Consider the following 25615-nt stretch of genomic DNA (forward strand, 5'->3'; position numbering starts at 1 on the left):
CTTTATCTTTATTTATTCATATGTGGTGCTGAGGCTTGATTGAACCTAGTGCCTCATACACACTAGGCAGGTGCTCTACTGCTGAGCCACAACCTCTGTGCCTCAGTTGAGGTTTTGACAGAGCATATGTAACAACAAACTGAAATAATGCAAGAGAATTTCTTCAGGATTCTAAATATGATTGTGACAGGTTCACAAACCTATAAATATCATAGTCAACTCTCAGCTACACACTGAAAGATAATCCAGAAAAGACCTTTCTATTTCAATGGTGAGAGTGGATTTTCTGCTGGGAATAAGGCCAATGGGGGTATTCCTGTTCCTGATATTTCTTCCCCCAAGTTATAGTCAGGCATAAAGCATATAGCTTTCTGCTTATAGAATTTTCTAGTCTGAAATGGACCTCTGAATAGCTTCCAAAAGGGATGAGGGATGTAAAGTGCTCCTTCAAGGGTATTAGCACACAGGCACTGTTTATGAGGATTATTTGGCTGCAGGCGCTGCTGCCAGATCTGACAAAGGCACTCTGGATGGGGCAAGGGAGAAAAGGAGATGGGATCAGGTCTATGTGCCTCAAAAAAAAAAAAAAAAAAAAAAAAAAAAAAAAAAATCATGCATATGTCACAACAGGATGAGAAATATGTGTTTATAAACACAACTATTGTATATATGCTGCTTATATGTTCTGATTTTCATGAAGCTTTCCCTGGTAAAATCTGAATGAAAATTCTAGCCAGTTTCAGCTATGTTGCCCTGGGTTGGCAGCAGGGAAAGAAAAGAGACACTACTTTTTAGCACATATGACTTTATAAATATTATTACCTTTAAACTTTGGAGGACCCTGAAATAGATGGTATTTCCCCCTGTCTTTCAGAGAGAAAACCTGACTCTATAAATAAGTTATACACTGTAACACAGATATAGCAGGGGACAGAATCAGATTCAACTCAGATCTGACATCATTGCTACATAAGGTGGCAAAAATAAGAAAAAGCCCTGAAGAATGAGATGTAACTCAGAACATGGGAGCTGAGGCAAAGTCTGGAAGCTTCTCCCTCCTGCTAGAATTAACAAACTTGTCTCCCCCTCTGCTTATATGCCATCTTAAGCTGTAATTATTTAAAGATTCTAATTCTTGTATATCTGTAAAGATCCCAGTATTAGGGAGCTTTCTTCCAGGGTACAAACAGAGGGTACAGGGGCCAATGTAAGAAATACACACTCTGTCTAGAATGCTACATGTGCAGTTAACATGAAATGGAATCTCCATAGGTACAGTCCAGGCTAGCCAAGAAAAGCTCTGGTCTCAATTTCTTTTTAGTATAAAAACACATGTAAAAGAACAAGAAGGATGTCAGGTTTTTTACCTCGTTAGGTTCTGTATAAGTATAAATGTAAAATCTATAAAGGTATCTGATCTAAATCTTGATTCATAAAAAGGTAATATGCTATTGCTAAAAAAAAAAGTCTCCTTAAACATTTGTTTCTTTTTCTACATCTTGGTTAAAAATATTATTGTAGATATTTTTATTGGCAAATGCTCCAATGAAATGTTTGAATACCGAAAATTTAGAAAGTAACATCAAGAACTGGCACAGATCAAAAAACCTGTGACTTCTGCCTTTATTTTTTATTTCTGTCACAGAAATTAAAACCACCCTCTGAATTCTGGAGACCCAGTTACATGATGTATAACAATTGAAAAGTTGTTTGAATAATTCAATAAGAAATAGCAAAGTTCAAAAAGTAACTCTTAGCAGTTATACTTTTCTTTTTTTTAAACTTGTAGTTGGTTATAATACCTTTATTGTATTTATTTATTTTTTATGTGGTGCTGAGGTTCAAACCCAGGGCCTCGCACTTGTTAGGCGAGCGCTCTACTGCTGAGCCACAACCCCAGCCCACAGTTACACTTTTCTATTATTCATTTATTTATGGACTAAAAAGCAAAATATGTGCTAGAAAGTGCTGTTCAGTTTAACAAGAACAAGCCTGAAATGTCTGTCTTACCTTTTCGAGGGGAACCTTGAGGAGATGCAGGAGGACTAGAATGTAAAGATGATGCCACAGACACAGTGTCTTCTGTATGTTTCTTACCACTTATTTCTTCGGTTGGTCCTAAAACTTTCTGAGGTAAACTTGAACCTAAGAATAAAATCAAAGAAGTGCATAAGTCCCATTTTACAATTTAAATGTCTGTAGATGCCTAATTCACTACATAACTAAAGCCATGATGCACAATGGCTAGTACAGTCAACTGAAATGTGTAAATGACAAACGAAGACTAAATGACTGGATAATGGCATACAGATATTCTCACCTCTAGTTTATTTGTTCAAATTCAGCTGGTCATAGATCAGTTTATAATAAAAAGTTTGCTTTGTGGCAGAAGAGAAATCAATTTTTACTTATGCTTGCTCTCTGTCACAGAAGTTAAAAACCACCCTCTGAATTCTGAATAAAGTGACCCACCCCTCACAATTGACACACCTGTTTGAAATCTTAAAGGGAAGACATGGATTCAAACTCTTCCCTCCCCTCTAGAGGTGGCCTCTCCAAGTCAGAGTGAGGCATTGGTCAGGGGCAGTGTAGGAATGCTGGCACTGGCACTACCTGTGGTACATCTGTGCTGAGGGTATACAAAAGAGGCTGCAGGGCTGCCAGTCCAGCCCTTTACAAGAGCACTAAATTCACTCTCCAGGAGAGAAGTAAACAACAGAAAGAATCATGAATTCATAGAAAAATAATATGGAGCCTAGTGGAAATATTCTATCATTACCCTATCTAACAGCTGGCACTGTTTAGCGAGGTTTAGTTAAACCAAAATGCTTTCAATATACTGACAACTGACTTTTCCAATGTGGTCTTCTCTAAGAAATGTCAAAGAACTACTGACACTGTTCTTAACCAGCAGAGTAAACACAACTTTGATGAGAATATGGCCCAGTAACAAGCAGCTTTTGACAATGAAAACACTTTAATCACACTATATCCTTACTACTTGAATATAGTTTTAATATACAATATATTTAATCCATAAATACCAGCCATATTATTGGGGAGGGAACGAGAGGGAGGGGACATACCCAGTATACATAGTGCCGTCTCTCAGGTGTTAATATCCAAGTTAAACAATGAAAGCTAAACTTGTCCCTCCCTTACTCTTACCAAATTTATCAGTTTTGCATCCAATTCTTTTTATTCCTGCAGCCACTAAACTAGTCTAGGTCCTGAGCAATTTCCAATAAAATGTTACATCAGCTATCCATTCAGGCTTTCTACCTCAGATCTTGCTGCATTCTCTACTATAGTCTATTCTCAATCATAATTTGTACTATAACTTTCCTGTGTTCAAATTTCTTTAATGGCTTCTCAATCACAACTTGCCTTTAGCATAGCAAATTATAATTTTGACACATTAATGAGTTTGGTTCCCAGTAAGAATAAAATACTACCTTTCTTATAGGTTATTATAAAGAATAAACGAATGTATGGTCAGTAAAGCACTGTGAACTGTGCCTCAAACTCCCTAAATGCTAACTGTCAACTTTAGTTACTATTTTCTTTCAATACTCTGCATGAAATTTACAGCCAGTCTGCAAAGCACTTGTAGCTTCTTGCAGACACTAAGCTGTTTCCTTTGCTTGAAGCAACTTTTCTGAAACCTTCCCCTAATTACTTCCTTCCTCATCAATGTCTTGAGGTTCTGCTTAAATCTTATCTCCAAAAAGCTTTCTTTTGAAGCCCCGCCTTTTCACTCCTGCTAAAGGTGCCTCTTATTTTTCCTTTTATATGTTCTGTATTTACCCCCTGCATAACAATAAACAAATACTGAAGTATCTGGGAGTCTCTATATAAACCAGACTGAAAATTTGGCACGGGAGGGGGCATTTCTTTCTTTTTTTATTTTCAACTTTGTAACTCAAATAAAATGAAATTAAATTCACAAACTTCTATTTAATATGTATTATATATAATGTCTAGATTAAAGTAATAATTTTAGGAATCAAATTTAATGTAGCTTCCCACCTAAAAGCTGAAATAGCGATAAACAATAAAAAAGTAATTTGGATAATGTCTACATGGTCTAAAAGTGGCAAAGAAATGTGGAAATTATACAAATATATATTTATATATATAAATTATACACACACACACACACACACACACACACATAGATTTTTTTTTCTTTTTCTTTCTTTTCCTCTTCTATTTCTTTGTTACCAGGGACTGAACCCAAGGTCACTTAACAATTGACCACATCCCCAGCCCTTTTTATTTTGAGATAGGGTTTCACTAAGTTGCTGAGGCTGGCCTTCAATTTTCAATCCTTCAGCCTGATGCTCTGGAGTCACTGGTATTACAGGTATGTGCCACTGTGTCTGGCTGGCTGTCACAGTTTTTGTAGGTTACATCTGTAGCTGGTATTTTATTAAATACATCTTTTAATGCAGTAAGCCCTTGATGTATTGCCCAGGGTTTGATGCAAATACTCAAGATATATTACTATAAGTTTTTTTGGGGTGATAAACAGATTTTAGCTTTACAGGAATTCCAAGGCCAGCATTTAAAACATTTACACTGGGGCTGGGGTTGTAGTTCAGTGGTAGATTACTTGCTCCTCATGTGTAAGGCACTGGGGCAAAAATAAATAAAGGTATTGTGTCCATCTACAACTAAACAAAAACAAAACTTAAGTATGCTATCATCAAATATCTCTAGGAAAAATCAAACAGAATATACTTAAACTGGTATTCTTTTTATCCTTTAAACTGATTCATTAAGAGATGATATTACACAACTTACAATAGCTCATCTTCTGAGCATTTGTAATTGTCACTTTAATCCCCCTGGAATTTAACTGAATGAATATAATACTAATTGTGAATACTCACTCAATGTAGGGTCTCTTGCTTGTCCCTTCTTCCTGATGGGGTGCAAATTAACAGCTGGTACCTGAAGAACCTGGCTTACTCTGTGGGACTGATGTAAATGGGCTTTAGCTGTTTGGCCAGCTGACCTCAGAGGCACTGGAGACATTTCAGATGACTTGGCAGATCTTTTCTCACTTAAATTCTTGGTCACTATAGGAGAGGGGAAAAAAAAAAAAAAAAGGTAAGTGAACTTCTTTTTTAGGCAAGGCTATTATTACCACAGGCAACAATAAGTGGCCTATTAAATACCACTAATTTTTAGCACAAAAATAAAATGTTTTAAACTACCTTTCATAAATTTCATGACTTCAAGCCATTCTCCATACAATGGCAAAATGTTTCTACCAAATGAAAATCTGATCATATCACTTTCTTTCTCCATATGTCCCTGTATACAACTTTATATGCCTTCTCACTGCTCACAGGATAAAGGCCCAAAGCCTTACAACATGGCCTTAAAAGACCCTGCATGATTTAGCCACCCGCCCTCTTTAACTGTGTGCCTTTCTTTTCCTCAGCCCTATACTCTCTAGATTCCTATTAAAATAAATTGTTTAGTTTTCTAGACTGGAAAACTCCCTTCCACTATGTAACACTTGGTGCATCTTTCAGATGAAGGTGCACTTGCTCAAAAACCCAGGGAACTTAAGAAATGAAAGAGCTGCTCCTTTGCACATAATCAATACCATAGTCTAAAGGATATTCTTTTTTCAGGCAGTGCTTCTATTTATTTATTTATTTACTTACTTATTTTGTGGTGCTAGGGAATGAACCCAGAGCCTTATGCATGCCAGGAAAGCACTTTATCACTAAGCTATATCCCTAGCCCCATGCAGTACTTTTAATCCTTCACTCAGTCATTCAGGATGGTTTTATGTAGGTAAGTATAACCTTAGTACTTCATAATATGTTTGCTTTAAATATCAGGATAAAAGCAAATAGATGTTTAAAATGTCCCAGCACAGATGTAATAGTTAGTAATTATGCTTTTATTATGAGAGCCTAGTGAATATTTTGGGTGATAAACATCAGGGAATATCGCAGAAAGCTAAAACACAGGGACTCCTGGGGACAATAAACACTGACTCATCAACGAATTTATCCTAAAATGTAATTTTTGAGTTAGAGCTTTGAAACACATTCTACCTTTCTCTCAACACTATATCAGTTCTTGATTTCACTAACATACATGGTTTGTTATTTATACTTAATTTTTAAAAGGTCAGCATTAAGTGGGAAATCAAATTCCTTATATGTATAATTTTTTTTCAAAAGGAACCAAAACACTATGTATAATAATAATAAATTTTTTAAAAAAGTCAGCATAGGGCTTGAGAGTGTGGCTCTGTGGCAGAGTACCTGTTTGTTAAGCATGCCAGCATGGGTGGCAGGAAGGGGTTGTTCAATATTGAGGACAGAATCTCTTTTTCCATTGTATTTTCTAGATATTATCAGAATATGCCTGGCTTTTTCTTGTTTTACCTGACACCTGCAAAACACCTATTATCTCTAATGTTTGAATCAGATTTCTTATATTTTCTAATTGACCAATTATATAATTATAATACCCATTAAATAAAAAAGTAAAAATTTCACCCTTCATTTTAAGCTCAATGCAAAAATGTTCTCAAACAAAAAGACTCTTCTGTAAGGCTCCAAGTTTTACAAGATGTCTTTATAAAGCTGCTTTTCTTTTTTTGGTACTGTGAATTTGACTCAGGAGCATTTAATCACTGAGCTACATCCTCATTCCCTCACCTTCTTTTAAAGTAATTTTGAGACAGTGTCTCACTAAGTGGCTAAGGCTGGCCTTGAATTTGCAATCCTTTTGCCTCAGCTCCTGAGTTGCTGGGATTACAGGTGTGTGCCACTGTGCCCTGCTTTATAAAGCTTCTTAAAGAATAACAAATTATCCCTCTCTTTCTTGAATATCAGGGATGAATAAGATTCTGGATCTGATTAACGGAATTACATGATGTTTAGGGTATGTCAGTACAAAGTTAATTTTCCTGGAACTTCAGCATAATTCTGGGGAACCAACTATCTATTTTGTTATCCTCTGTAGTATCACATAAATGAAAACTTGTACTCACAGGTACCATATCCAGGCTCCCACTGCAATGACATCATCTGGAACTTCTCCTCATCTGTCTCTACATCCAGACTAGAAAGATACTGCTTTACTTTCCTTGCCATTTGGGCATCCTCATACAGCTTCTTGGCATTAAGCAGAGAGCTGCGGCGTGTCCTTTTTTTGTGAGCACCTCCCTGAACATCCAGCATGTTTGAATTTGTGCTGCCTTGACTGAGTGACCTGTAAGAGGATAGAAATCAAAATAAGGGGTGGTAAAGATGAGAATTAAGCACAGAAGAATGAAGATTAAAAGATTTTGCTCTGTTAATGCTATTGCATGCTGACGCAAATGAGTTAAAAGATGAAGAGCATTAATGCAAAGTAATTTGGCACATATGGCGATTTTCTGAATAAAGAATAAGATTTGATAAAATGCAAATTTCTAAAGAATAAGATACCAACTCCTCCCTACGCAATATATTCTATCAGACCTGTGTTTGTGCCTATGCAACCATGGTACAACTGTGACAAGAAAAAGCATTCCTTTGGCCCTAGAAGCCATCCACACTCTGGAGATATGGCAAGAGTCTGGCAACACAAGACTATCATCTATCAGATATCTGCATGAAGGTTCTCCCATAAGGAAGTTTCTAGAGCAGTTTTGCTCATCTGTGCTACTCTGGACACACGGACACGCTATTACAATCACCATTCCTGTCTAGAACAGGATTACTTTGGGCATGCTGTCCAATTTTACTAGTAAGATATTAGCTGAAAATAACAGCATTTTATTCAATTCAGAATAGAGATCGGAAATGTAAAAAAATTTTCAATATTTCCTCTCATATATGGAATAGTTAGTCAATATTTGGGTTTAAGGAAGGGGAATCTGAAATTAACTTTGTAATGCTGCTAAATGTGATGGAACTGCAAGTTGAGTAAAAACAACAACAATTCAAATAACCTGCACTTTCACCCAACTCTACTGTTTGTCAAGCATCCTTTAACAAGACTAGCAAACACAAGGTTCTTGAATGATTTTTATTTGAAGGCAGCTGCTGTTCTAAAACAAGAATATCCATTCATTTTCTAAATTTGCCTCATATTTACATATAAGTATTCTAAATACACAGATCACAACCACACAACAATTTGTTCTTTAGTGCTCACATACTTAAATTAGGTGAAACAACTAAAATAGTGTTATGGCATTTAAAAAAAATCACATTTTAAGATCTCTTGAAATAGGGGTATATTAAGATTTGATGACAACTTTCAATTGCTGCTGGTTAGGCAGAAACTGTTGATCTAGTCATCACTACTTAAAAGTGATACTACTTAAAGTGATGCAGAAACCTTAAAACTTGCAGAATGATTTGGAAGAGAGAATATTGATATGAGTAAATTACCCTTTCAGATTCCAGGGATCAAATGATATAAAGAGAGTAAATTTGACAATTTCAATAACATTCCCAAAGGTGTCAAAAGGTGGCTAGCTCTAATTACTTGCAAAGCCAGCCTCAGAACCCAATATCAGGAGCTTGCATTATGCCATATTTTTAAGATGGTGGATTATCAATACACTGGATGGCACAGAAGACAAAACTGTGTGCATTTGAGTCTCTGTATACTGCAGAAAACCCAGAAACTAATGACTCTAAAAGTGTTTCAGAAGATTCACGTTCTGAATATGAAGAAATTTTATAAAGATCTAAACCAATTTATTTTGCTTGTTTTCCTTTTTATATATACACAATAAGGTTAATGTAATAAAAATTCAAACCTAAGTTCACAGACTTATAAGAGATCTTTCAATAGCATGAAGTAAAATTTTGGTAACAGGATAAAGCAGTGAGCTAGGGATTGGGGGATTGGCAGCACAGGGGGATTGAATCCAGGGGCACTTGATCACTAAGCTATATCCCCAGCCCTTTTTATTTTGAGACAGAGTCATAAGTTGTCTAGGGTGGTCTTGAACTTGTGATCCTCCTGCCTCAGTTGGGATGACAGGCATATGCTACCACACTTGACCACTGCAGTGATTTTCTTGTGTTGCATACAATAATAGTGGAGTCAACTGATAAAACTTTGGATTCAAAGAAATGAAGTAAAATTCAGTCCTAAAATTTAGTAACAAGTTTCAATATACTAATATTTAATAATTTTAAAAGAAAGAGAGGGTGTTAACAAATTTAGGATAGATAAAAATTCTTTTTTTTTTCTTTTGTGGAACGGGGTATTAAACCCAGGGTCTCGCACATGCTAAGTAAGCACTCTAGCACTGAGCCAAATTCTCCATCCTTTTAAAAACTATTTTAAGACAGTGTCTTGTCAGGTTGCCCAGGCTGGCCTCAAACTTGTGATCCTTCTGTTGCAACCTCCTAAAGTAGTTGGGATTATTATAGGAGTGCACCACTATGCCTGGCAGTATAGATAACAAAATTCTAAAAAAGAAAACACTGTAATAAATGACAGTGTCTTCCACACTATTTCCAAAACAGGAAATACTGATGTAAAATGAAAATATCTGTTTGTAAGCATCAACTATCATACAATACAAATCCTAAAGCTGAATAAAAAGTGAATGTATTAAATCATTAATCACCTCAAAAAGCCACTATGATTGTCCAAGTATTATTCTTTAAAATATTAATATTGGGTTAGAAGAGACAGAAAAGACTACGACATAAATGTATGATATGGAAGAAATACACAAGAAACACAGAAAAGGAAGGAAGGAATGAAGTATAGGAAAGCCAAATTTGCTAAGCTTTAACAGAAAACAAAACCACAAATAAGACACAATACTAAAGAAAATGGCTCACAAAATAATTCTTCTTACATGTAATAAAAAATCTAACTTCTTGGTTCACTAGTATTAAGAAAATTCTTCTTATATAATTCTTTCACCCATAAAAGTCATCTCTCTTTTGATCTAAAAATGAAAGGACTAAGTACATGATATATAAAAACTTAACAATTTACGATTCTAAACGAATATCTACATATGTAGAAGCATAAAAAACAAAAAACAAAAGGTGTTTTTTATTCTAACAGTTTTACAGAGAGTTAAGAAAGTCTTTTAGCAAAGCTGGTAGAAATTTAAAATAATTTTCAATCAGTGTTGGAAATCTCAGGTGTAAATGGCTTGGAAGAATTAAAATCAGGTTCTAGTTTTATTGCGTAATATAGCTTGAATAAAGATTGCCTCTTTTTGGAAAAGTGATGGAAAATGCAACCTTCACAAACAGTTCTCATCCACTTTTATACCACTGACATGATATGTTTACTTTAAAAAAAAAACACTTATTTTTTAGTTTTAGGTGGACACAATGTCTTTATTTTTTATTTTTATATGGTGTTGAGGATCGAACCCAGCGCCCCGTGCATGCCAGGCAAGCGTGATACCGCTTGAGTCACATCCCCAGCCCCAAATGTTTACTTTTATAAAATAAAATATGGTAATGAAGAAAAATGTGGTGTGGAGTCTTGTCAGAATGCCTAGGTTTGGATTCACTATCAATGAGCTATAAAACTGGGCAATTCCATCTTCCCCATCTATACCATGGGAATAACATCTACTCAAAGGATGATAGGAGAATTAAACAGCTAATTCATTTAGAAAACTTAGAACAACGTGTGGCACATGGGAAATATATAACAAATATTCACTACCATCCTTGTCTTTATCATCATCTATGAGATCCTGCTAAATTAAAAAAAAATTAAAATGGGCTTATAGAACATCAGTATTGGAAAAGTAAAATCAGTAAACAAATACATAAAAAAAATACAAAAAAACCCTAAAAAGTTCTATCACTACGTTCACCTTGTTAGCAAAAGGCATTTGTCAGGAATGTAGGTTGACAGAGTTAATAGAACACATGCTGTTTTATATGCGTGCATTAATGAAAGGGATGCATTATATGTTAAGAGTTGCACAACCTTCATTCCAGTTGTGTTCATCTCTACACTTACCCCAGACTCCGCCACCTCTTCTTCCTGTAAGCAAGAGCCACAAACATTGAAGCATGTGTTTTAACAGGAAAGCACAGAAACAGACAACAGTTGAAAGTCAGAAAAACTATGTAGACAGGGTAGAATGGAAATATTTCACCAGGAAAAAACTGTAGCTTAATGGTAAAATGACTTTAAGGGAATGCAAGGGTTTGAGTTATGATACGTCCAGAAGGCCAAAAGAAACCCCATGATGGATTTAAAAAAAATACTTATTTTTTAGTTTTAGGTGGACACAATATATTTTGTTTTTATGTGGTGCTGAGAATTGAACCCAGTGCCTCACGCATGCTACTCGAGCGTGCTACCACTTGAGCCACATCCCCAGCCCCCCCAGTGATGGATTTTTAAAAAACAACTTAGTATATGTGTATGTATGTATTTTGGTACTGGGGACTGAACACAGGGGTGCTTTATCACTGAGTTACAACCTCAGTCCTTTTTATTTTTTATTTTGAGACAGGGCCTCACTGAGGGTGAGGGTCTTAATAAATTCATGTAGCAGTTTATTATAAGAAGCTCAAATGAAAATACTATAAATTTTGAGTTAAAAGTTTTTAAGAAAAAAATCTTGAAGTATAAAATTTGTGAATGTGATTTTGAAAATATTTTTTAAGCCATTCATTAAGTGACAGAATGAAACTACAAGGAATATTAACAATTCTTTTCTACGTGCAGAAATTTCTCTGATGAAGTATTTTATAAGAAATTGTAAAGAACAGTTGGCCAACAAATCCAACTTAAAATATAAGTAAAAATGTGTCAGTGAAATCTTACCATATTGTATATCTTTATGCTATTGTTCAAATAAAGACAGTGTTTTTTTTATTTAGCAAACTGATGATTACTACTGGCAGACAAATAAAACCGATTCAGGAAAAATTCAGTCCAATGTTTACAGTGATATTTTCCCTCATTTCTTATTCTACTCAACCCAGGCTATTCCCCCCCAACCACTTCAAACAGCCAGGTTTATTAATTTTCACATCAGTTTTTTCCCCCTCTTTGCCCATTTCTGAGGCACAGATGGTAGTTGGTATATTATCAACTGGTCTGGCAGGGACACAAATTCATTACATAGTCAGGGACCAGAGTGGTAACATATGAGTGAATGGAGTTCCATATAAGACAATAGGGAATGTCAAGACCACTGTACAAGGACATGCAACAAAAATAAAAACAAAACAAGTGAACAAGCCCTCCTCCAGGTTTGCTTTGGTTCCTGGTTCTTAATGTTTTCTGCTATCACACTGTTGAGCAATGACATCTCTTATATGTATTGGTCTCAAGTGGCAGAAAAGGGATGGAAATTGGGAAGAGGAGATTAGGCACACTCATTCCTCCTCCACATATTGAGGATCTCTAAATTAGAGAAACCATCAGATTAACTACTCACAAAAACAGACTCCTGAACAGTGATGTGAATAAGCAAAAAAAAATCGTGACACACACTGGTTTGTTGGGTTACATAAACTCCAAATGTTTTTTTCTTTTTCTTTTGGGGATTGAACTTAGGGAACTCTACCCCTGATATACACCCCTAGCTTTTTAAAATTTTTAAATTTTGAGATAGGGTCTTGCTAAGTTGCTTAGGCTAGTCCTGAACTTGAAATCCTTCTGTTTAGCCTCCCAATTAGTTAAGATGATAGGTGTGCACTATGGCACCTGGCTTTTCAACTCTGGTTTTTAAAGTACCAAGCATTTTTGTTTCCTTAGCAGAGTATATATTTTTTAAATATTAGGAATTAGTTGGCATCTGTAAATTATTCCATTTTTTAATGCTCTAAACACAGAAAAGAAAATCAGACCAAAAATTAAAACTGTAATGTCTACTTATACCCTGAAAATTATAAAAATTACTAGGAGCAGCTTAACAAAGTACTTTCTATAAACTACATAGTGGGCTGGGGATGTGGCTCAAGCGGTAGCGCGCTCGCCTGGCATGCGTGCGGCCCGGGTTCGATCCTCAGCACCACATACAAAGATGTTGTGACCGCCGATAACTAAAAAATAAATATTAAAATTCTCTCTCTCTCTCTCTTTCTCTGTCTCTCTCTTAAAAAAAAATAAACTACATAGCAATTCGAAGAAGCCTTTGTTATTACATTAAAAATGAATTTAAAATGCATTCATAGAAGATCAGATAATAAAGAATATAAATATTTTCCATTTTTAATAAAGATGAAGAATGATTAAATTTGCACTTTCTAAATTAAGTTAAAGAATGTACATACAAATAAAAAGCGGCATTATTAACCTGAACAAAGGAACATATGTTTTTTTAAAAAATATAAACAATTACTTTTAAAAATATTCAGTAAAAAAAGAGATAATTAATACATTACAGATTAGGTTTGAAACTATTCATCCTGTATGATAATTTCAGTGAAGATCAACAATGCGTTTGCTTATATTTAAAAAAAAATTACAACAATGTAGAACTATCCATATATTCAAAAAAGAAAGAGAGAAACTAGGGGTTTAAATTTTAGCAAATTACATAAAAACTGCTTTGAGCTTTACATTCCTCAGATATGAAAGCAAGGCTAATACCACCTACCTGTTAGGGTTACTGTGATAAACAATTACTTGAGATTGGCACTTGTAAAAGCACTTAGTGCAGTGCACAAGAAATGATAAATATTATGATTATTATTATTATCACCCTTGATGCCACCCAATAACACTTCACATTTCTGTGTCATACCTCTGTCGAAACATCATAGCTGGGTCCATATTAGCAGAAGTCATTCGAACAACTTGACGAATTTCCTTGGCAATCATTCTTAGCTTCTCGAAGTTTACTAAACCATCTACTTTGGAGTCATTTCCTATAGAATAAAAGTAATTTTTTTATATCAAAGTAGCAAAAGTCAAACTGTTACTCTTGGAGAGTACAAATAAGAGCCTTCTTTATAAGTGCTACTTTTGTTTTTAAGAATTGATATATCTGGGGCTGGGGATGTGGCTCAAGCGGTAGCGCGCTCGCCTGGCATGCGTGTGGCCCGGGTTCCATCCTCAGCACCACATACCAACAAAGATGTTGTGTCTGCCGAGAACTAAAAAATAAATATTAAAAATTCTCTTTCTCTCTCTCTCCCTCCCTCCCTCCTCTCTCTCTCTCTCTTAAAAAAAAAAAAAAAAAGAATTGATATATCTGTAGATGGCTCAATCACAATTGCATGGAATGTACTACTGGGAGGAATTGTGTTCCCTATGGGAATAATGATTATGCTTATTAAATACATGATGAACTGTCCCTGGCTACTAAAACCACATTCAATTATTTTACAGACCCATAAAATAGACAGTCATTCAAATCTGTATCTCCACATGCTTGCTTTGCTCATTTGCTCTTTTGGACATCAAGGACATAGCTTGAAAACTTAGGCTTTAGTCAGAGGGCACAAGGTCACCTTGGGCTTAATTAACTAAGCCTATAAGTTTTCTTTGGTTTACAATGTTTTGAAAATTGTTTAATGAATTATAATCCTTAAAGAAGACATCCCAAAGGAATGTGAGATGGGAGATTACATGATGTTGGGTTTGTTTTCCCACGTAGCAATACTTAAAACAAAGAAAGGTATATGCTTTTCAGTCTGGCATCCAACTTTCCTTTCCCAGAACATGATTTATAATCATGAACTCAAAATTTCCCTGCTCATAATTTTCATTATTTTTGTTTTGCTTAATAGTTCTCTGAGGAAAAAATGTATCTGATTTAAAAAATAATCTACTTTTTTCTGAAGAGATTAAGTTATGAGACAAGATATAGTTCATTTACTGTCTTATCTAACTTGTAGTGAGAGGCAAAAACAATGTTCAAAGGGCAATCTTTCTGCTCACAGTGGTTCTTTTTTTTCTTTTAAAAAATCTGTCTTGGGCTGGGAATGTGGCTCAGGAGGTAGCGCGCTCGCCTGGCATGCGTGCGGCCCGGGTTCGATCCTCAGCACCACATACCAACAAAGATGTTGTGTCCGCCGAGAACTAAAAAATAAAATATTAAAAATTCTCTCTCTCTCTCCTCTCTCACTCTCTCTTAAAAAAAAAAAAAACCTGTCTTTAACAGTGTAACCCCATTTTTCTCCCATGGAAATCCCTGAGGTGCTGCTGTGTAACTACATAGGTGTGGAACTCATCACAGTAAAGAGCACTTATACATTAAAAAGATGAATTTTCAGGGTCTCAAAAAGAGTTGGTAACCAAATAATCATCAAAAACTCTCAAGTCACATAAATTTGAGGGAAAATGTCCAAAGAAGGATGTTAGAAGCCTATGGCACTTTTGATTTTTTAAATGATAAAAGAGTGATGAATTTAGGCAGTTTAGAACAACCTTACTATTGAGAACAATTAGAAAGTTGGACAAATATAAAAACTATCTGAATGTTAAGAAGGCAGTGAAGATCTGCAGAGAATGAGAATGCAGAAAGGCAAGTATGGCATTTGCCAGTGCTTGCTCCTAAGTGTACTTGCTGATTTTAGAAGAGGGGGATGATGAGAAGAAGAACAAAAACACAAACAAACAAAAACAATGACCAAAACAAAAAACAAAAAACAAAACTGAGTCACCCTGTTTTTTGAGGTAAGATAGAAGCAACTAAGTCCAGTTAAACCTCCAATATTTTGAGTTAGAACTCAGAAAAAGTCCTATATCCTGGGATGGAGGATGAACCAAATGTAGACTGAAATAATTAATAGTCTGGTGTTGAATTCTCTCTAAATCTGAAAATGGATAAAACACTGAATTTAGCTGTGCAGACTTAATCCTCTTTGAAGGAATGAAACATTGTTCAAAACCCTCAGATTTTGGGAGATTTAAAAAAATTTTATATCTTTATTGTTTTTAAAAAGCAAAACAAAACACCACCCCCCCCCCCAAAAAAAAACAACCAAAAAACAAATAAAAAAACACATGGTACATTAGGAGAAAAAAATAACATGATTGAGTGAAAGAAGAAAAAAAGACACCAGAAAAAAGACCCACAGGGGATCCAGATTGTAGAGCAATCAGAAACAAACTTAAAAAAAAAAAAAAAAAGGCAAGAGAAATTGTAAAACTAGAACATACTGAATCAAACCCCAGAAACCTGAATTAGGAAATCTATGAGGGATTAAACACAGTTGAAGAGAGAAGAAACTGGAAAACAGGGTGAAAGAAAATATCTAGAATGGGGCATGGTGAGAAACAAAACAAAACAAACAAACAGATAAAAGAGTATAAGATAACAGGGGAACAAAGATCAGGTTTAAAACAGGTAAAATCAGAGTTTCTAATAAAAAGACAAGAAAAGGGCAAATAAAACATATGAAGACAGTGTTACAGAGAATTTTCTGAAACTGAGGAAAAATACCAAACCATATATTTCAATGTGTCCTATAAACACCAGTGAGAATTAAAGACAATGAAATGTTATTTTAAAATGTTGAAAGATGGTAGCTGCCAAAGATACAGTTCTGAAAATTTTAGATAAACAAAAATTAAAAGATTTCCATCACAGGGGGCTGCGGCGGTAGCGCGCTCGCCTGGCATGCGTGCGGCCCGGGTTCGATCCTCAGCACCACATACCAACAAAGATGTTGTGTCCGCCGAGAACTAGAAAAATAAATATTAAAAATTCTCTCTCTCTCTCTTCTCTCTCACTCTCTCTTTAAAAAAATAAAAATAAAAAAAATTAAAAAAAAAATAAAATACTTAAAAAAAAAAAAAAAAGATTTCCATCACAAAAGACTTGTACCTAAGGGAATGCTAAAAAGTGTTCTACAGGCCAAATACAAACAAAAACTAACCAGACAAAAAGTACCCCAAACAAACAATATAAGCAGACAGGTGAGGTTAAATAAATAATGACTTTACTAAATTAAAGTTACATTATGGGATTTAAAGGCATGGTAACAACTGTATAACAATGGAAGTAAAGTAAATGAAATGTAAGTGGTCCACTTGTGTTGTCTGACACACTAACAGTACTAATACACCCTAATAGTACTGTCTGTTTAATTAATGTTTGTTAGGTTGGTGGCGGTGACTTGGTGGCGACTTAGTGGCAACTTAGAACAAAGCAGATGCCGGCGGAAACGCCTGTCAAAAAGCCAGATCTCCTGACTAACGCCTGTCAATCAACAGGACCCCCCTGGCCAATCCTGGAGTTCAGCCAACTCCCCTGACCAACTTCAAGGGGGCAATGGACCCTAGAAACACCTTTTCCTGTCCCAAACCCTTCCCTTCCTGCTGTAAGCCCCATAAAAGTCCAGTCAGGTCGAGATTCCACTCGGTTTCTCCTCAGACCCTTCTCCTGTCCCCTCTGTGGGTCTGATGGGAGTTCTGCCCGGGAGTGATATCTCAATAAAGCCTGTTCAGCGGCCCTTTTAAATCTGCCTCCTTTGGCCATTGTCTGCCCTGACTGATCTGACAATGTTAACAAATATATAAAGTACAACATCTAGTATATAACATTAGAAAAATAACAAAATAGTGAATAGTTACCAAGTTAACAAAGTAGAAAAAAATACCATTACCATGCAAAAATTGATGTAGACAGATTATAAATAAGCTATCCATGGTAAAGGATCAATAAATCAGGCTTTTAAAATGATGAACTTTCAATGTTCATCAAAAGGAAAGGCAAGCCATATCATACCAGGATACACAAAAAATTCTTAGAAAAATATAAAACAAAAGGACAATCTAGCCAGGCATGGTGGTGTATAGCTGTTAATCCCAGCTATTTGGGGGACTCAGGAGGATAACTTAAAACTTTTAAAAAAGCTGGAAGGAAAAATATTACTGAAAAAAAATATGATCAAAGAGTTTAATCTTGGTATATCAAGTATATATTTTTAATGCATGCAGTAAAAACTTCATTATTCGTTCTTAACAAAGTGGATTTTAGATGCCTAAAATTTATTGTATTTAACTGTGTAAATAGGCTTTAGTAAATTGTATTCTTTTTATTTTTTTGGTACCAGAGATTGCACTCAGAGGTGCTTAACCTCTAAGCCATGTTCCCAGCCCTTTATAAAATTTTATTTAGAGACATGGTCTTGCTGAGTTGCTTGGGGCCTCTCTATATTGCTGAGGCTGGCTTTGAACTTATGATCCTCCCGCCTCAACCTCCTGAGCTGCTGGGATTGTAAAGGTAAAATTTCTAAGCTGATTCTAAGCTGCAAAAGTCTGAGTTAAAGTGTAAAAGACTGGGCATTGTAAAGTCTCTAAATGGCGAGGCCTGGGCTAAAAAGTAAAAGACAATTGTTACAATTGTAAAAGTCTATTGTTACAATTCCTCTGCTACCCCCGGAACCTGTAATCTCTCTAAGTTGTTAGGACAATGCGGGAACTGCCCAGTAAATATCTCCATTGATTCCCTGGTTGTTCAATAGCTAAGGGCTCCAAGTAACATGGCACGTAAGCATCTAGGCCCCAGAACCAATCAGTTTAAATGTGTACTCCACTTAGAAGTGACCAATCACCCCTGCCCAAACTGTTCCCGCCAATGAATGTGCTAATCATGTCTCAGAGTTGTTGTTCAATTTTCCCGCGCCTCATGATGATTTGTTCTGATGTATGCAAAGCCCACCGCCCTCTCCAAAAAGTGTACTTAAGCTCTGCTTGACCTCTGCTCTGGGCTCTGGGCTGCTCTCCCTTCTTGAGTGAGCACGGAGCCCCAGCGCGCTGGAATGGATCCCCAATAAATCCCCTTTTGCCAATTGCATGGAACCAGTCTCTTGTGTGGTCTCTTTCTCCGACGCTCCGCCGGACCCTTACAGGATTACAGGTGTGCGCCAGAGTCTGGGCAGTAACTTACACTCATTAAGTTGGAATATATAATAAACCATTACTGTAGAATTAACTGAAGCTAAAACATGCTGATTTTCAAGTAATTTTTATAAATACCTTCATGTAGAAATGTCATATCCTTCTTGACAACAGGGAACAGTGGAATAATTGGAGGCTGCATACTTTGACTACTAAGAATATTTCTATATTTTGCCATGTTTCTAGATGGATCAAAAAGGTCTTGTAGATCTTGGAGATGTTTCTCATATTTGCTTGGTAACTTTTCCCAAGTACCTCTGAGTCGTGCTACAGGTGCCAAGTTCAAGCCACTGCCAAAGATGACAATAAAAACATTAAAAAAGGACTTAGGGGAAGAGGGTAGACTCAGGTCAGAAAAGTATATATATACCAAGTGTTTTAATATTGCTCAAAAGATAAGGAACCTATTTTCTCTCTCTCTCTCTCTTTTTTTTTTTTTTTTTTTTTTTTTTTTTTTTGTGCTGGGGATTGAGCCCAGGGCCTTATATATATGTGAGGCAAGCACTCTATCACCTGAGCTATATTCCCAGCCCAGAAACTACTTAATACACTGAAATAAACAGAAAAGAATTACTTAAAAATTGAATAAAAGGGACTTCCTTATCTTAAAATATGGAGAATGTCTTTTGAAGGGATATATTTTACTTGCTTATAGATGTACACACATAGCTTTATTTTACAGTTTGCATGCAAGTGTCAACTATAGTAAGTTCATAAACAATAAAACTTCAAACATCACAATGTTGTTCATTTTACACAGACATAACTTTACAAAAACCGCCTATTTGAGTGATTTAAGAAATGCTTGAAACAACTGTTCAACAACTGTGGTAGCATTTTTTTTTTCTGAGATTTTTTTTCACCTATGTCCCTAATTTTAAAGCTTATATACCCATAGGTTCTAATCTTGTCCCCTAAGCCTCTTAAATACTTAATGTTTCAATTCCATAGGACTTTAAATAAGTTCAGATATTCCGTAACTTGAAGATATTCATGCCCACTGAGTTGAAATTCTTCCCTATTTCTTTACCTTTATACTACCGTGATACTGGTAAGTTTATCAAATGAACAGAGTGTGTGTGTGTGTGTGTGCGTGCGCACGAGTTGTGTATGGATATATATAAACAAATTGTATGCCTCAATTTTCTTATCAGTTAATCCTTATTTGACTTTTACCGAAACCACATTAAAATGTTCTCTTGACTTCTGATTTTAAGGTGTGAAGTTAAGACATCTTTGTTCCTTTATTTCTTCAAAACTGCCCCCAAACAATTATAAGAATGAATAAGATAACAGAAATGCAAATTTCATCTTAAACTCCTAAACTCATTAGAATGCTTGCCCCAAAATAGGCAAGGTCAAATGAGTATATGAAAAGATGCTGAAAATGATGTCTATAGCTAAAGATGGAATGAAAGGGGGCAAAAGCCAGGTGTGGTGGCACACTTCTATTTAAGCAACTCAGGAGGCTGAGGGAGAAAGATCCCAAGTTCAAGGCCAGTCTGGCAACTTAGCAAGATCCAGTTCTCAAATAAAAAGGGCTGGGGGAACATAGCTTAGTAGTAAAGTGCAGATGGGCTCAATTCCCAGTAGAAGGAAAGAAAGGAAAGAAAGGAAAGAAAGGGAAGAAAGGAAGAAAGAAAGAAAGAAAGAAAGAAAGAAAGAAAGAAAGAAAGAAAGAAAGAAAACAAGCAAGCTAGCTAGTTGCCAAGCAGAGTTCTCCATAGCAGGTTAACTCCTTTTTAGGTCAAAACCAATAATCCCTTATTTGGAACAATAAAAAGGTTTAGGTTAATGGGGTTAGGCAGGGCAGGACATACTTCTTTATCATGGATTATCAGGGAAATAAGATCAAATCAATGAACAGTGATACATTTTGGTAGGAAGCTCTGTAACAGGATAGAAGAGAGAAAACTCTCCGAGTTGTAAGAAGCCCTAAAACTTCCAATCTCCCTTTGCTGTGAAAAATTAAAGGGTAAAACAATTCACATATAGGGTCTACTCCCGGTTTCTCTCCCACATGAACCTCTTATAAAAACAGTACTGGAAAAACTCTTTTGTCATTCAAAAGGAATGAACAAATACAGCATCTGTAACAAAGTATTCACAAAGAAAAACAAAGAGTACAAGGCAGAATAATGTTGTCAACAATGAAAAACTGGAACTAACCAGTAACCTGTCGTGATATCAAGTAAACCAATAAAATAAACAAAGAGCTTAATGCAATGAAATCAGAGCTTAGGGAAAATATAAGAGAAGTTGATTTAAAAATTGACTAGTAAAGGTCATGAGCAACATGGAAGAAAAAAAAAAAAACACGGAAATGAGGGCTGCCCTGGAACCTTTAAAAGATATAGACACTGCTAAACCACTGTGCAAATGTCATGAGCAAAAGGATTAACAAAATCAACCAAAGGACATGGACAGACTTGACAGGGACTGGAGAGAAAATGATGAATATGTAAAACAAAGGATATATAAAATTCACAGAATTGGTATTTCTGAAGAATAGGAAAAAATTGAACTGAAAAAAATTAGGAGGTATAATTTCAGGAAAATTTCCAGAAATAAAGGAAGATTTGAATCTACAAATTAAACAGGTGCCAGAGTCTTGTAAAACTATATATATTAACATCTATGTAAATAACTTCAGAGAAATAGGAAGAACCTGGGAGTGTGGGAGAGAAGAGAAAGTAAAGCAAATCTTATGAACTAAATAGCCACATAAAATATCAGTTCAAGAGCCACTGTTTATAAAGTCCCCAAGAAATGATATATGAAACAATAGCCAAACTGTCAGTCATGTTGAATTGCAACAAAAAGATACTTTGAATATGCTTAGGAAATATAATTTCCACAAGTCCTTCTTCAAGTAATGAACAGAAAACAAACTTCAACCAACCAAGACATGATTGGAGAAATAAAAAAAAAAAATACTAAAATGATCAGCGTTAAAGACTACTCAAAACAATGCTTGGTAGCTCATGGGAGTTAAATATATAAGACTAGGAAATAAGAACAGGCAAAATAACCATAGATACACATGAAATTTTAAGAACATACAATGTACCTAATTCTCATTTTTATTTTTTAGTTCAGTGAAATCTAGAAGGAATGGAGATCCTCAAAATATATGCAAAGAATATTAAAACTGTCTGAATATGACAGTGGACTGTAGTAGCTACTCCCCCGCCCACCCAGAACAGTTTTAACCTTATTCTTCCATGAACACTGTTCCCTCTGTTGGATAAACAGTTCTTGATTCTGATTCCAGTGAGGCTATCAACCATGATGTTTCCTTCTCCCTCTATCTTGCTTCCTACCTTTGTCATAGGGTGGGCGTATTACCTAAACTGGTCTTGTATCAACTATGCTGACACAATTGGTACAAGAATGAGTATGTCATCAGACTGCGGCGGAGGAGATAACTTCATTGAAACCTGCGGCTACAGCATCAAATAAATGTATATGAGTAAACAGTAACTCATCAGTCAAACAGAACAAGAAGTAACATGAGCAGCTTCAAAAAGCAAGGAAGAAAAGGAGTACAAACAATGCAGGACAGCCTAAATATTCAGGAGGACCTAGAGTCATCAGAAAAATGGTCATATAAAGAACTCAAGGAACACCTTAGACAGATGGAATGGAACCTTAAAGAGGATACAAGACAGCAACTTCAAGCAGCGAAAGAACACATTGAGAATGAATTACATAAACAGATAAAAGAAGAAGTTAAGCATCTTTATCAGGAGATAGAGATTATAAAAAATAATCAAACAATAATTCTAGAAATGAAGGAAACGATAAACCAAATTAAAAACTCAATTGAGAGTATCACTAACAGAGTGGAGCAAGTAGAAGCCAGAACGTCAGATAATGAAGACAAAATATATCATCTTGAAAAGAGTCTAGCCAACTCAGAAAGGCTGGTAAAAAATCACGAGAAAAACATCCAAGAGTTATGGGATAACATAAAAAAACCAAACTTACGAGTCATCGGGATAGAAGAAGGTACAGAGATTCAAACCAAGGGAATGAGTAACCTGCTGATTGAAATAATTACAGAAAACTTTCCAGAAATAAAAAAGGAAACAGATATACAAATTGAAGATGCATACAGGACACCGAGCACACAAAATCACAGTAGACCAACGCCAAGACACATTGTTATGAAGATATCCAATATACAGAACAAAGAGAAAATATTAAAAGCTACAAGAGAAAGGAGACAGATTACATTCAGGGGTAAACCAATAAGGTTAACAACGGATTTTTCATCACAGACACTGAAAGCAAGAAGGTCATGGAACAATGTATTTCAAACACTGAAAGACAATGGATGCCAACCAAGAATTCTGTATCCAGCAAAATTAAGCTTCAGGTATGACAACGAAATAAAAATCTTTCATGATAAACAAAAGTTAAAAGAATTTGCAGCCAGAAAATCAGCATTGCAAAGCATTTTGAGCAAAACACTACACGAGGAAGAAATGAAAAACAATAACCAAAACCATCAGTGGGAAGTGCCTCAGTAAAGACAGAGGGCGAGGGGAAAGATAATCATGGAGAAACAAACTAAATTTTTTTAAAAAAAGGATAAACAATCAAACATGGATGGAAGTTCAAACCATATATCAATAGTAACTCTGAATGTTAATAGCTTAAACTCTCCAATAAAGCGACATAGGCTGGTATCATGGATTAAAAAAACAAATCCAACAATATGCTGCCTCTATGAGACACATCTGATTGGAAAAGACATACACAGGCTGAAGGTGAAAGGATGGGAAAAAATATACCACGCACACGGTCCTCGTAAGCAAGCAGGGGTGGCCATCCTCATATCGAATAAAATCGACTTCAAGACTAAGTTAATCAAAAGGGATAAAGAAGGTCATTATATACTGTTAAAAGGAACCATTCACCAACAAGACATAACAATTATCAATATTTACGCACCAAATAATGGTGCTGCGACATTCATAAAACAAATTCTCCTCAAATTCAAGAATCAAATAGACCACAACACAATAATTATGGGAGACTTCAACACACCTCTCTCACCATTGGACAGATCCTCCAAACAAAAGTTGAATAAAGAAACTATAGAACTCAATACCACAATCAATAACCTAGACTTAACTGACTTATATAGAATATATCAACCATCATCAAATGGCTACACTTTTTTCTCAGCAGCACATGGATCCTTCTCAAAAATAGACCATATATTATGCCATAGGGCAACCCTCAGTAAATATAAAGGGGTGGAGATAATACCATGCATTTTATCTGATCATAATGGAATGAAACTGGAAATCAATGATAAAAGAAGGAAGGGAAAATCCTACATCACATGGAAAATGAACAATATGTTACTGAATGATCAATGGGTTACAGAAGACATAAAGGAGGAAATAAAAAAATTCTTAGAGACAAACGAAAATACAGACACAACATATCGGAATCTATGGGACACAATGAAAGCAGTTTTAAGAGGAAAATTCATCGCCTGGTGGTCATTCCTCAGAAAAAGAAAAAACCAACAAATAAATGAGCTCACACCTCCATCTCAAAGCCCTAGAAAAGGAAGAGCAAAACAACAGCAAATGTAGCAGAAGGCAAGAAATAATTAAAATCAGAGCGGAAATCAATGAAATTGAAACAAAAGAAACTATTGAAAAAATTAACAAAACTAAAAGTTGGTTCTTCGAAAAAATAAATAAGATCGACAGACCTTTAGCCACGCTAACGAAGAGAAGAAGAGAGAGAACTCAAATTACTAACATACGGGATGAAAAGGGCAATATCACAACAGATGCTACAGAAATACAGAAGACAATTAGAAATTATTTTGAAAACCTATATTCCAATAAAATAGAGGATAGTGAAGACATCGATAAATTTCTTAAGTCATATGATTTGCCCAGACTGAGTCAGGAGGATACACACAATCTGAACAGACCAATATCAATGGATGAAATTGAAGAAGCCATCAAAAGACTACCAACCAAGAAAAGCCCAGGACCGGATGGGTATACAGCGGAGTTTTACAAAACCTTTAAAGAAGAATTAATACCAATACCTTTCAAGTTATTTCAGGAAATAGAAAAAGAGGGAGCTCTTCCAAATTCATTCTATGAGGCCAACATCACCCTGATTCCCAAACCAGACAAAGACACCTCAAAGAAAGAAAACTACAGACCAATATCTCTAATGAATCTAGATGCAAAAATCCTCAATAAAATTCTGGCGAATCGAATACAAAAACACATCAAAAATTTGTGCACCATGACCAAGTAGGATTCATCCCTGGGATGCAAGGATGGTTCAATATACGGAAATCAATAAATGTTATTCACCACATAAATAGACTTAAAGATAAGAACCATATGATCATCTCGATAGATGCAGAGAAAGCATTCGACAAAGTACAGCATCCCTTTATGTTCAAAACATTAGAAAAACTAGGGATAACAGGAACTTACCTTGACATTGTAAAAGCTATCTATGCTAAGCCTCAGGCTAGCATCATTCTGAATGGACAAAAGTTGAAGGCATTCCCTCTAAAATCCGGAACAAGACAGGGATGCCCTCTATCTCCACTTCTATTCAATATAGTTCTTGAAACACTGGCCAGAGCAATTAGACAGACGAAAGAAATTAAAGGCATAAAAATTGGAAAAGAAGAACTTAAATTATCACTATTTGCAGATGACATGATTCTATACCTAGAAGACCCAAAAGGGTCTACAAAGAAACTACTAGAACTAAT

The 25615-nt window shown here is 35.5% G+C and overlaps 1 protein-coding gene across 9 annotated transcripts in view; it reads right to left on the minus strand.

Annotated features, from left to right (window-relative positions):
* The window catches only part of RAPGEF6 (Rap guanine nucleotide exchange factor 6), a 213992-nt gene that overhangs the window by 13554 nt on the left and 174823 nt on the right, over positions 1-25615 (minus strand). For 8 of the 9 annotated variants that reach the window (XM_081279815.1, XM_081279813.1, XM_081279814.1 and 5 more), the window contains 6 exons: positions 18919-19130; positions 13733-13856; positions 10987-11010; positions 7028-7248; positions 4896-5084; positions 2011-2145 (listed from right to left, as the gene is read on the minus strand). In XM_081279815.1, coding sequence (XP_081135941.1) covers positions 2011-2145; positions 4896-5084; positions 7028-7248; positions 10987-11010; positions 13733-13856; positions 18919-19130 — 905 coding nt within the window. The remainder of the gene's footprint in view (positions 1-2010; positions 2146-4895; positions 5085-7027; positions 7249-10986; positions 11011-13732; positions 13857-18918; positions 19131-25615) is intronic. The other variant, XM_081279812.1, reaches the window with a different exon arrangement.

This window comes from Spermophilus citellus (assembly GCF_964194105.1).
Source record: "Spermophilus citellus genome assembly, chromosome: 1".
NCBI lineage: Eukaryota > Metazoa > Chordata > Mammalia > Rodentia > Sciuridae > Spermophilus > Spermophilus citellus.